Source organism: Pseudopipra pipra, chromosome 29, assembly GCF_036250125.1.
Source record: "Pseudopipra pipra isolate bDixPip1 chromosome 29, bDixPip1.hap1, whole genome shotgun sequence".
Classification (NCBI taxonomy): domain Eukaryota; kingdom Metazoa; phylum Chordata; class Aves; order Passeriformes; family Pipridae; genus Pseudopipra; species Pseudopipra pipra.
This window is the reverse complement of record NC_087577.1, coordinates 575,282-588,191: the sequence shown is the minus strand read 5'-3', so window position 1 is coordinate 588,191 and position 12,910 is coordinate 575,282. Positions and strand designations below refer to the sequence as shown.

General features: G+C 60.0%; 1 protein-coding gene across 1 annotated transcript; it reads right to left on the bottom strand.

Moving 5' to 3' along the window:
- NCSTN (nicastrin) lies at window positions 1-12,884 on the bottom strand. The gene is made up of 17 exons (XM_064638451.1): window positions 12,784-12,884; window positions 11,425-11,529; window positions 10,152-10,275; window positions 9,538-9,656; window positions 8,948-9,093; window positions 8,663-8,813; window positions 8,310-8,419; window positions 7,475-7,627; window positions 5,831-5,935; window positions 5,647-5,724; window positions 5,175-5,344; window positions 3,769-3,871; window positions 3,374-3,469; window positions 2,892-2,979; window positions 2,629-2,780; window positions 1,705-1,917; window positions 1-611 (listed from the first exon to the last, which is right to left on the bottom strand). The coding sequence occupies exons 1-17, from the start codon at window positions 12,857-12,859 to the stop codon at window positions 489-491; spliced, it is 2,112 nt and encodes a 703-aa protein (XP_064494521.1). The 5' UTR covers window positions 12,860-12,884; the 3' UTR covers window positions 1-488.
- Between the last annotated feature and the right edge of the window lie 26 nt (window positions 12,885-12,910).

Below are 12,910 nucleotides of genomic sequence, written 5' to 3'. Positions count from 1 at the left end.
TTCATTTGGAAGTGGCCGTTTTTTAATTAAAGGGAACTATTTATATATGTACAAAGCCCAGAAAATATTGCACCATTAAAAGGAAAAAAAGGTTGTTTTACATCTGATCACCTGCTGAGGACACCTGGGGATGGACCTTCCACGGCTCCTGGGGGACCCCTCGGAATTCCACTGCTCCAGGAGGAAACACCTTCATCCTTCCCACCCTTGGCTCGACTCAGGGAAGAAATCCACCCCAGGGTGCTCCCAGCAGCATCCAGGACCATCCTCAGGCTGCTCCAAGGACAAAATCAAACCAACTCTGGGAATCTGTCCCGAGGTTCCTTCGGGGCTCGGTCGGTGCCTTTTCCTGGGGAAAGTCTCTCAGGGCTCAGCCCTGGGAACACGTGGAAGGTTCTGGAAGGAACCTTGTGCAGAGGGAGGGCCATCCCAGCGCTGGCCCAGCCCTGGCAGCTCCAATCCAGGGGTTTTGCAGCCCCAGGAGCAGCTCAGTAGGCCACGGCCCCGGGGTCCCGCGGGAGGCTGAAGAGCACGTCAGCCTTGGCGTTGATGAAGTAGGTGGTGAGCAGGGACAGCACCAGGATGGAGACTCCCAGCAGCAGGGTGAGGATCTGGGGAGGGAAGGGAGCCCCCGGGGCTGTGGTCACACCAGGAGCTGCAGCTCCAAGGGGATGGAGCACCCGGAGAGCCAACCAGCCCTGAGAGACAGCCAGGGCCTGGGGGGACAGCACCTGAGGGGGGGACAGCACCTGAGGGGGACAGCACCTGAGGGGGGGACAGCACCTGAGGGGGGACAGCACCTGAGGGGGGGGACAGCACCTGAGGGGGGGACAGCACCTGAGGGGGGACAGCACCTGAGGGGGGGACAGCACCTGAGGGGGGGACATCATCTGAGGGGGGACAGCACCTGAGGGGGGACAGCACCTGAGGGGGGGGACAGCACCTGAGGGGGGACAGCACCTGAGGGGGGACAGCACCTGAGGGGGACAGCACCTGAGGGGGGACAGCACCTGAGGGGGGGGACAGCACCTGAGGGGGACAGCACCTGAGGGGGGGGACAGCACCTGAGGGTGACATCCTCACCTGAGGGGGGGACAGCACCTGAGGGGGGGACATCTCCTGATGGGGGTGACATCACCTGACAGTGACATCATCTGATGGGGGTGACATCACCTGACAGTGACGTCACCTACAGTGACATCACCTGATGAAGGGACATCACCTGACAGTGACATCACCTGTAGGGAGTGACATCACCTGACAGGGTGGGACAGCATCTGACAGTGACATCATCAGACAGTGACATCACCTGACAGGGAGTGACATCATCTAATGGTGACATCACCTGTAGGGAGTGACATCATCTGATAGGGGGTGACATCATCTAATGGTGACATCACCTGACAGTGACATCATCTGATAGGGGGTGACATCATCTAATGGTGACATCACCTGACAGTGACATCATCTGATAGGGGGTGACATCATCTAATGGTGACATCACCTGACAGTGACATCATCTGATAGGGGGTGACATCATCTAATGGTGACATCACCTGACAGTGACATCACCTGACAGTGACATCACCTGCCAGTGACATCACCTGCCAGTGACATCACCTGCCAGGCTGTGCCATCCCCCCCCACCCCCGTGAGTGCCCCCCTCCCCTCTCCCCAGTCCCCATGCCCCTATGCCATCCCCACCTCCAGCTCCCTGCTGGCCACGAGGAAGATGCGTGCCCGGATGTCCTTCCAGCGGCTCTCTGTCCAGGTGGAGAACTCGCGGGACCCCCACTGGCGCAGCTCGAAGGCGGGGGACAGGGCCTTGCTGAGCCGGGCCCCCGAGCGCACACAGCGCGGGGCCCGGGACGAGGAGTTGGGCTGCAGGGGGCCCTGCACCCACCAGAACTCAAACAGCTGCCACACGAGGAGGGGGGGACGGTCAGCGGCCATTCCCACCTTCTGGAATGTTCCCCGACTTCTGGAATGTCCCCCGGGGGGTTGGGGCAGGGAGAAGGGGCTGGGCTGGGAAAGGATCCTTCTCCAGGGTGGGAAAGCCCTTGGAGGTCATCCGGGCCCCCCTGTGCCCATCCCCACTCAGTGCCACAGCCAGTCCTGCCCTGGGCACCTCCAGGGCTGGGCACTCCCCCACCTCCCTGGGCAGCCCCTGCCAAGGCCTGAACACCCTTTCCAGGGGGAAATTCCTCCTCATGGCCAACCTGACCCTCCCCTGGCACAGCTTGAGGCCGTTTCCCCTCCTCCTGTCCCTTGTTCCCTGGGAGCAGAGCCCGACCCCCCCCCCGGCTCCCCCCTCCTGTCAGGGAATTCCAGAGCCAGAAGGTCCCCCCTGAGCCTCCTTTTCTCCAGGCTGAGCCCCCCCAGCTCCCTCAGGAGCTCTCCAGCCCCTTCTCCTGCTGCTCCAGCCCCTCTGCTCCTGTGGGCTCCCCTTGGCTGGTCCCACCCAGGTTCCTCTTTGCCCACCCGGGCTCAGGTCGTGCCCGTTCCTCCCCTGCCCTCGGGCACTGAGATGTCTCCTCAGGGAGGTGCTTCCCTGTTCTCCCAGGCAATGAAACCCATCCCTAAAGCAGCCCCATGGATGTGCCCACTCCCAGTGGGATGTGCACCCACCTCCCTCTCAGCGTGGGGGTTCTTCTCGGGGCTCAGACACTCCTCCTTGGTGAGGTTCACCACCGTGCCCGTCAGGTTGGCCAGGACAAACTGCACCAGGTAGGTCGTGTTCACAGGGCTGGAAACTGCCACGTAGTGCTGGGGAACATCCCCTGGAAGGGCAGGAAAAGCGGGATTGGGGGGGTGGAAAACCAGCAGGAACCCACCAGGGAACACCCGGGGTCGAACCCTCTCCCTGCTCTCCTTCCCCGTGCTGCTCTCACCCAGAATTCCTTTGAGGTCTGGTTTGATGATGGACTGAAACCAGGAATTGTTCATTTTGATCAGGAAGCCGTAGAGCATCCGGGTGACCTGGGGAGGACACGGGGTTGGTTTGTGCAGGGGAGAGAAAAGAACATCTGAGCAGCTCTGCCCCGAGCCCCTCCTGCTGAGGGATGTTCCCCGAGCACAGCCAAGGCCAGAATTCCAGACAGAGCTGGGAAAAGCGGGTGGGATTCCAGCCCCAGGGGTTCCTTGGCTGATCCCCGAGGCCCAGGTGGCAATTCCACCTTTTCCTTGGGGATGAGGGAGCTTCGTTTCTGCCCCAGGAAACCAGGGAGGGGTTTTCACTCTGCTCGGGGGGAAAACAGGGAAAAGGGGAGGGGGGGATGCAGGACAGGATGCCGTGGGAACACAGACAGGGCCAGAAGGGAGGGATGGGAGGGCTCCTGGGAGGTTCCAGGGACAGGGTTCCACGTGCTCCTACCGTTTTGGGGTCGGCCTGGATGGCAGAGGTGCTGTTGGTCCCTCCAGCCAGGCCATAAAGGGCTCGGGCCACCACGGTGGCCACTTCTGCCAGGGCCTGTGAGGGGACAGGGATCCGTGTCAATCCAGCCAGGCAGATCCAGGGAAAGGGGCTCTGGGAGGGAGCCAGGATCCATCCCAAATCCATCCCAAATCCACCCCAACGCTCCGGGGCCCCTCGCCCTTGGCACCTCCCGGCTCCTTCCTGCCCTCTTTCCAGCTTTTCCCACCTCTCCCCAGTCCCTGCTTCTTCCTGCCCTTTCCCACATCCCTCCCCACCTTCTTCCAGCCCTTTTTCCAAACGTTTTCCCCCTCTCCCCACGTCCCCTCCCCATCCCCCCCGGGTCCAGCAGGAACCTTGGCTGTGTCCGTGACGTATTCCAGGGTCTCCTCAGGGCTCAGCCCCTCGGGATACTGCATCCCAATGTTCTCTGGAGTGTCATACATGCTCTGGTAGTACCTGAAAAGAGGGAGAGAAGCAGGGATTTGGGGAAAAGGCAGGGAGGAAACCACAGGGCATGGAATTCAATTCCGAGCGTGTCCAAAGCGGAGCCTCCCGGGAGCGAAGCTCCAGCCCTGCCACTCACTCCTGAAAGCCCTTAATGAGGATTTCTAATTAACTTGGCCCTTCCACAGCTTCTCCCATCTGAGCATCTCCGAGCCCTTTCCAAGGCTGTGACTGGAATTTTAGGAGGGGCTGAGCCCGAGCTGTGAAACAGGGAGGGAAACTGAGGCAAGGCCAGCAGGGATCTGTTGATGCCTCATCCAGGGAATTCCAAGTGATTCCCCACTGGGGGTTGACACACTGTGTCCCTGGCACTCCCTGGGATGGGATCCCTAAAAAATGGATCCCCCAGCACTGAGTTGTGTTTTCCTCCACCTGCTCCAGGCAGGGTTGGGGGGGAAAGGGAAGCTCCTTCCCGGGGATTTCTGCAGAGATTCCCAGAAATAGCAGAGAAGGATAAAAGATGGAGAGGGGGAGGTTGTGTGGAGACCTCAGAGCCCCTTCCAGGGTCTGAAGGGGCTGCAGGGGAGCTGGAGAGGGATGTTCCTCAGGAACTGGGGGGACAGGACAAGGGGGGTGGGATCACATTGAAACAGGGGAATTTAGGGTGGGTATCAGGAAGGAATTCTTTCCTGTGAGGGTGGGGAGACCCTGGTACAGGTTATTCCATGGATTCCCCATCCCTGGAAGTGTCCCAGGCCAGGCTGGACAGGGCTTGGAGCAACCTGGGATAGTGGAAGGCGACCCAAAAAAAGAAAGGGGGGTGGAACTGGATGATCTCGAAGGTCCCTCCCAACACAAACCATTCCAGGACTCCAGGGAGGGAATGGGATGATTTCAAGCATTTGGGAAGAGGGGAGAGACCCCATCCCTGTCCTGTACCCCCCATTCCCACCCCAGAGCTGCTCAGCAGGGGATCCCTGAGGAACAGGGTCGTGTGGGGTGAATCCAAGTGCCCTTTCCGAGGCCTGGGGCTTTCTGCCAGCGCAAACAAAAAGCTAAATAACAAATAAAAAAAAACCCCCCAAAAATAACCAAAAAAAAAAAAAAAAAAAAAAGGCAGCTTCTGGAAGAACAGCTGAGGCTCCTGCAACGCTCTGCTGCCATTTGCTCACCTCTGGCTCCCAGCCAGCTGTGGGGGAACATTTTCCACATCAAACCGGATTTCTCCCGCCTGTCAGAACGATTCCGTCGCGCTCGTCGGGCACGGAGCTTCTCCCGCTCACACCCCCCCTCCAGCTCCTCTGGGAGCCCCTACCTGTTCTGGAAGGCCGTCCTGTGGTCAGTCAGGACCACCCCAGGGATGTGGCGAGCCCGGAGGAAGCGCTGGAAGGAGGATGGAGGGAGGGGCTGGGAAAATCCGGCCTCCTGCAGGGTGACGGCCGAGCCCGCGCTGCTCCTGCTCAGGGTGGCCAGCAGGTTCCTGACCTGCAAGGAGGAGAACCTGCCCTGTGCTGCTGTTCTTTGGGATGGGGTTTCTCTGGGAAGGTTGAAACCCTGCTCGAGATCCCGGAGTTTTCATCGTGGAGTGGTGCCAGGGGTCGGATACGAGGGGAAGGTTCTTCCCGCAGAGGGTGGTCGGGAGCTGGGACAGGTCCCACAGGGAAGCCAGAGCTCAGGGAGCACCTGGAGCTCTCAGGGATTGCTGGGGCTGTGCAGGGCCAGGAATTGGACTCCCTGACCCTCGGGGGCCCCTTCCAGCCCAGGACATTCCATGGTTTCTCCCTCACCTGCGCGTCCACGGACTGGTTCATCCGTGAGACGGGGTCCGTGTGCATCCAGAGGATGGAGCCATTCCTGAGAGCCACCTGCAAGGAAAACCACCTTAAACCACGAGGCTGGACACCCCAGAGCAGGGAAATCCAGGGGGGATTCACACCCAGGCAGTGAAAGGCCCCCAAACTTCTGCCACACCTGATTGAGCTCCACGAAGGAGTGGATGTTGTCCAAGCGCAGAGGGAACTTGTCCTGCTCCATGTCATAGACCATCCTGGAGCTGCCAATGTAGTCAAAGGTCTCCTGCAGGAGACAAAGAAAAATCCCAAATCCTGAAAAATCCTGAAAAATCCCAAATCCTGGATCCCATCTGAGGGTGGAGGCACCTCCACCAGCAGCATCCGAGGGGCTGAGGTGGAACCGACCCCAGAGTTTGGGGGCCAACTGGTAATTCCAGAGGTTTGGACAGCCTGGGACACACCAAAGGCACCAAACCCAAAGGGATTTGTAGGAAGGGGATGGAGCAAAAGGGCAAAAAAGGAGGGGAAAGAGAAAAAACCAGGAGAAGGGTGTTGAATTCCACAAGAAAGGCACCGAGGAAAAACCACCTCAGTGAGGACTTTCTGCCCTCTTAATCCTGCTGAGAATGAAACATGGGGTCATGGAATGGTTTGGGATGGAAGGACCTTAAGGATCACCTCATCCCCAGGGGCAGGGACACCTTCCACTAGCCCAGGTTGCTCCAACCTGGCCTGGGACACTTCCAGGGATGGGGCAGCCACAGCTTCTCTGGGCAACCTGTGCCAGGGCCTCCCCACCCTCACAGGGAGGAATTCCTTCCCAATATCCCATCTAACTCTGCCCTCTGTCAGTTTGAAGCCATTCCCCTTTCTCCTGTCACTCCAGACCCTCGGGAATAATCTCTTCCCATGTTTTCTGCTGTCTCCTTGAGGTCCTGGAATTCCCACTGAGGTCTCCCTGAAGCTCCTCTTCTCCAGGCTGAACAATCCCAATTGTTTTTGACAAGGGAGACAACAAACCAGGGAAAAGGGAGAACCCCCCATTCCAGGAATTGAGCATCCAAAGCTTTCCTGAAAGGACTGGTGTCTCCTTCCCTGGAAAAAAGGGTTGGGAAGGCTGAGAGTGGCCAGGGGAGGACGAGGTGCCCTTGGAAAACGGGAGCAGGGCAGGGAAGTCAGGAGCCACCAGCCTCCCCCTTCCCTAATTTACAGCCAGCTCTCCTCATCCCTCCTCCTGGATACATCCACAGCCTGGATGCCTCTCTCCTCCAGGGAAATTGGGGATGGATGTGCCGAGGAGGGTGGATGAGGGGGGATCACATGGCCCTGGCACGGGAAGAGCTGCACAAAGGACTCATCAGAGCTGATGCCTTGAGGGGAACATCAGCTGTTGGCCATCAGTCCCTCCTCCAGCTCGTTCTGCTTCTCCACAGCTGCCACTTCCAGCTCTGGGCTCCCAGGAAGGAGCCGCATTTCTCTCCCATATATTTTTAATTTTGCCTTTTCCGGGCTCTGCTTCAGAATTTCCAGCCTGGAAGTTCATCCCCAGCAAGGGAGGGAACAGAAAGGAGGAGACAGGAGGGAGAGCAAAGCTTGGGGGATGCACCCAGGAGGATGCAGCCCATTCCTGCCCCAGTGGAAGCTCCATCTGCTCCTGTCACGTCCTCCCAGAGCAACCAGGACCCCGTTGGAGCAGAGGGAACCACGGCCAGGGGAGGGAGACGAACAATCCCAACCCAAAGAGCAGGGACAGGGGGAGCAGCAGCCAGGGGCTGATTTGGGATCTCAGGGGGGGTAGGTGGTGTGATCCAGCTGCTCTCACCCCTTGGAAGAAGGTGAACATGACGTTCCTGGGGAGCAGAGGGGCGTCGGGGGCCTTGTGAAGGGCTTCGGCCGCGGCCAGGTGGGTGACGAAGGAGGACACGGCGCCCTCGGCCCCGGGGGCAATGTTCCAGAAGAAGGAGTGGCTGTCAATCTGCAAGCACAAACACACAGGCATTCTGTGCTGGGAAAGCAGATCCAGCACTCTCTGTCTCTCCCTGATCCCGCCCGTCCCGCCGGGAAGGGAGGGATCGAGTGGATGGTGGAACTGGAAATGAGCATCGTGCTGCTGGGGTAGGCAGGGATTTATGGGGTGGTTGGGTTGGAAGGGACCTGAAAGATCATCCAGTGCCACCCCCTGCCATGGGCAGGGACACTTCCCACTATCCCAAGTTGCTCCAAGCCCCATCCAACCTGGCCTTGGACACTCCCAGGGATGAGGCAGCCACAGCTTCTCTGGGCAGCCCGTGCCAGGGCCTGCCCACCCTCACAGGAGGAATTCCTTCCATATATCCAACCTATATTTCCCCAAAATCTGAGCCTTGAGGCCTCAGAGCTTTGCCATGCACTGTTTCTCCTCGTCTGCTTCCACCAGCAAAGAAAATGCTGGAAAAAGTCTCCCACAACAAGATAGAAAGACCCAAACTGTGGATGTCCCTCCACTGCCCCAAGGGATGGAGCCACTGCTGGATCCCCAGAACACAGCAGCCAGAAGGTTTGGAACGTGGCAAGAAACCAAAACACATGACAAAAACATCCCCATGAGGCTGGGAACTCCCAGACTCCCAGAATTCTCCCAGCCCAAGCTCCACAGAGCAAGATTAAGAGGCACCCACTCGTGTGGCCACCATGATCACTTCCTTCTCAGGGTCCACTTTTCCAGAGGAATTGATGGGCTGCAAAGTGCTCCACACGTTGTAGTCGAGGAGAGGGTCACACACGATCTCTGGGAAAGCAGAAAGAGAAACATTCCTGGGGTTGGGATCACAGCAGTGACAAGTGAGAAACGAGGGGTTTTCCCTCAACTCGGGGTTTTAAGTCAACGAGCAAAAAACTCTGCTCTGCACCAGGGGAGTCCTGGCTCCAGGGGAGTCCTGGCTCCAGGGGAGTCCTGGCTCCAGGGGAGTCCTGGCTCCAGGAAAAGCTGTAATTCCACAGGGATTTGGAGCTGTGGATGGGGGGCTCTCACCTGGGTTGATGCTGAAGGTGCTCTGGAGGGAGCTGCGCCTCATGCAGGTCACGGTGCTGGTCACGGCGTGCATGTGGGAGAAGAGCTGCATGGCACACAGGGGGTACTGGGGGGCAGAGCCATCCCTGGGCACGTTGTGGTCCAGGTAACACTGGGGGGGAAGGAGAATCACAGCTCAATCCAGCGTTTTTGAGGCACAGGAAACGGGATTTGTGGCGCTTTCACCCCGGGGAGCAGAACTCCAGCCCCTCTCTCCCCTCTCTCCCCCCCTGCCTGCTGAGGTACCTGTTTGATGACTTGGGTCTCGTTGGCATCTTCCAGGAGGAAAATGGGGAAGTCAAAGTCCTCGTAGGAGATGCCACTGCCCAGGGGGTTCCACACCGTGGTGTTGCAGTGGGCGAACTCGGGGCCGTAATCCTGGGAATACACTCCTGGGAACAGAGAGAACGGGCACACCTGAGCCTGCAGGAGGGGAACTGAGCCCAGGGGGTTTGGGGTTGCACAGTTCCAACCCTCTGCCTCGGGCAAGGGCACCTCCCACCAGCCCAGGCTGCTCCAGGCCCCTCTGTTTGTGCCATTGGTGACAACACTGGTCCCAGTTCGGCCCCTGAGGGTCACCCTGGGCCCTGATGTCCAGCTGAGCCTCTGGATGTGACATTCCAACCACCCCAAGCACGTTTTTCACCATCTGACAGCCCACCCCTCAGACCCATCCCTTTCCTGAGCCCATCCTGTGCTGGGAGAACCCCAGAGGGATCAAAGTGTCTCTGCCATTCCAGCTCCCCCGAGATCCTCTGGATTTCCTTGGAGCATCCAAGGACAAGGCCCCACCCCTCCCTCCCCCCAGCAGGGATGAAGGTGGAACATCTCCTCACCAAACCCATCGTTGGGACACTTCAGGCCAGGGGAGAAGCCCTGGGCAGGGCTGGGTTTGGCAGCAGCCACAGCAAGGCCTGACACCCGGGAGGTTCCCTTGAGCTGCAGCAGCACCTTCCTGGAGGAGAGAAAACAGCCCAGGAATCAGGGATTCCTCGAGGAAGAGCTGCCATCCCAGACAGAGTGATGATGGTGAATTACAGCCCAGCCTGTGATCAAATCAACCTTTGGTTTTTATCTTACTGTGCAAAAAAAAAAGCAACGAGGAGAAAACTTGAGCCCCGTCCTTCCTGCCCTGCCCAGGGAGGGGAGGGACCCTCTGTGCTGGGGTTTAAGGGGCTGCAGTGCCAGGGCTGTAATTAAATTAGGGACTGCTATTTAAGGTGGAGGGGAACAGGGTGTGAGGGTTCACACAGAGCAGAGCTCTTTTCACAGCAAAGGCAGGAAGAAAAAGTCACTAAAGCCCAGTAAAAAAACCACTGATGGTTCAACCTCACAGGAACTGGCTGCAGTCAGAGCTGGTTCCATCATCTGCCAGTCAGAAAATGACATTTAATCACCAGATCAGAGGCCCCTGGGCTCCCTGGGGGGATAAAAGCAGGTGCTGACTGACCTGTTGAAGAGGTTCCCATCCAGCAGGATCATGTAGGGCGGGTGAGGACCATCAGCCAGGACCCACTGCAGGTCCTCCTCCTTCTCCACCACGTGGATCACCCCCGTGTCCCCGCTGATGGAGGCTGTGGGGTGACAACGTGCCCTTCAGGGCATTTATTTCCTTCACACACCCCCAAAAAACCACCCTGGAAAGCAGGGCACTGTGCACAGGGCTTTAGGGAAGGGCAGCTCCTGGGATTAGGAGGGGGCTGGAGGGAGGAATTTGGGAATGGCTGAGCAGGACACGGCACTTTTATTTGGGAAAATCCAGCAGAGAGGAAGAAATGACCTCTCAGGCTTTGAAAGCACCTTTTGTTTGAGCTCCTCAAAGGACCTTCAGCCATCCAAGCACTGAGGGAATGGGAAGGACAGCAGGAGCCCAGGCCCAGCTCAGTGCTGCTCCCGAGCCAAGGGGACAGTGCCAGACTCCTCCCAGGACGAGGAGTGATGTCCAGAAACTAAACCTCCAGGAGTTCCACCTCAAAATGAGGAAGAGCTTCTTTCCATGGAGGGTGGAACAGCTCCCCAGGGAGGGTGTGGAGTCTCCTCTCTGGAGACATTCCAGCCTCCCCTGGATGTGCCCTTGTGTCCCCTGCTCTGGGTGACCCTCAGAGGTCCCTTCCAACCCCAATCCTACTCTGGGATTCTGCAAAGATGGACAAACCACTTCCAGAGCAAAGATGGACAAACCACTCCCAGAGCAAAGATGGACAAACCACTTCCAGAGTAAAGATGGACAAACCACTCCCAGAGCAAAGATGGACAAACCACTCCCAGAGCAAAGATGGACAAACCACTTCCAGAGGACGCTGCTGATAAAACCAAGCCCTTTGTCCACACCCAGGAACTGCTGGGAACTCCTGTCCCAACACTGGGATCAGGCCAAGGGTGGCAGAGGAGCCAGAGGACCTTGGACCCGGGGTTAGCAGAGCTTGCCCAGAGAAGCTGTGGCTGCCCCATCCCTGGGAATGTCCCAGGCCAGGCTGGATGGAGCCCCATCCCTGGGAATGTGCCAGGCCAGGCTGGATGGAGCTCTGAGCAACCTGGGCCAGCAGGAGGGATGGAATGGGGTGGAATTGGGGTGATCTTTAATGTCCCTTCCAACCCCAACCACTCCACGGTTCATTATGAGCAGGATTAAGAGGTGCTGGGGACCAGGGGCACCAGGAGGGTTCCTCAGCCCCCCAGCCACGGTGAGACCCCCCCAGGCCAGCCCAGGCCCCCGGGCTCACACTGGCAGCCGATCTGGTGCGTGGCGTTGAGGAGCCGCACGCACGGGGCCGTCCTGTTCAGGGGGATGTAGATCTTCCTCTCCACGGAATTCCCGCGGCAGGAACCTGCGGAGGAGACCCGGCCCCGGCTCAGGGGATGCTCCAGAGGGGGTGGGGAGGGGTTTGAACCCCCCCCCAAGCTCACAGGGGGCACCCCGGGGGCTCAAAGGGGGGTGGTGGTGAATCTGAGCCCCTTCCCTGCTCGGAGGGGGCACCCAAAGGGGTCGGGGGAGGCACAGGAGCCCCTCCCCAGCTCAGAGGGGGCACCCAAAAGGGTCGGGGGGTGAATCTGAGCCCCTCCCCAGCTCAGAGAGGGCACCCAAAGGGGGCAGGGGAGTGAATCTGAGCCCCTCCCCAGCTCAGAGGGGGCACCCAAAGGGGTCGGGGGGTGAATCTGAGCCCCTCCCCAGCTCAGAGGGGGCACCCAAAGGGGGCAGGGGAGTGAATCTGAGCCCCTTCCCTGCTCGGAGGGGGCACCCAAAAGGGTCGGGGGGTGAATCTGAGCCCCTCCCCAGCTCAGAGGGGGCACCCAAAGGGGGCAGGGGAGTGAATCTGAGCCCCTCCCCAGCTCAGAGGGGGCACCCAAAGGGGGCAGGGGAGTGAATCTGAGCCCCTCCCCAGCTCAGAGGGGGCACCCAAAAGGGTCGGGGGGGGGACACAAGACCCTTCCCAGCTTGGAGGGGACACCCAAAGGGTCAGAGGGGGGACAAGAGCCCCTCCCCAGCTCGGAGGGGGCACCCAAAGGGGTCGAGTCGGGACAGAAGCCCCTCCCCAGCTCAGAGGGGGCACCCAATGGGGTCAGGGGGGTGAATCTGAGCCCCTCCCCGGCTCACAGGACACACCCCAGGCTCTCCCCATACCCCAAATTTCGGGGGGGGGTGACGGTCCGACCCCTCCCCAGCTCACAGGACACACCCCAGGCTCTCCCCATACCCCAAATTTCGGGGGGGGTGACGGTCCGACCCCTCCCCGGCTCACAGGACACACCCCAGGCTCTCCCCGTACCCCAAATTTCGGGGGGGGGTGACGGTCCCAGCCCCTCCCCAGCTCCCAGAGGACACACCCCGGGCTCTCCCCCTATCCCAAATTTCGGGGGGGTGACGGTCCCAGCCCCTCCCCGGCTCCCAGAGGACACACCCCAGGCTCTCCCCGTACCCCAAATTTCGGGGGGGGTGACGGTCCCAGCCCCTCCCCAGCTCCCAGAGGACACACCCCAGGCTCTCCCCGTACCCCAAATTTCGGGGGGGAGGGTGACGGTCCGACCCCTCCCCGGCCCCCCCGGCCCCCCCGGTCCCCCCGGTCCCCCCGGTCCCCCCTCACCCGCCGCCAGCGCGGCCACGAGCAGCGCCCAGCGGAGCCCGAGGGAGCCGCGGGCCCGGCCCGGCGCTGCCTCCATCCCCGGCGGGTCCCGGCCCTGCCCCTGCCCCTCGGGTCCCCGGCGCTTCCC

Excerpts from the sequence above, each read along its gene's own strand:
- NCSTN (XM_064638451.1), bottom strand. The coding sequence starts at position 12,859 with ATGGAGGCAGCGCCGGGCCGGGCCCGCGGCTCCCTCGGGCTCCGCTGG. Across the intron at positions 9,657-10,151 it reads GATGGGAACCTCTTCAACAG|GAAGGTGCTGCTGCAGCTCA; the intron begins GTCAGTCAGCAC and ends TCTCTCCTCCAG. Across the intron at positions 612-1,704 it reads TGGCCAGCAGGGAGCTGGAG|ATCCTCACCCTGCTGCTGGG; the intron begins GTGGGGATGGCA and ends TTCCCTCCCCAG.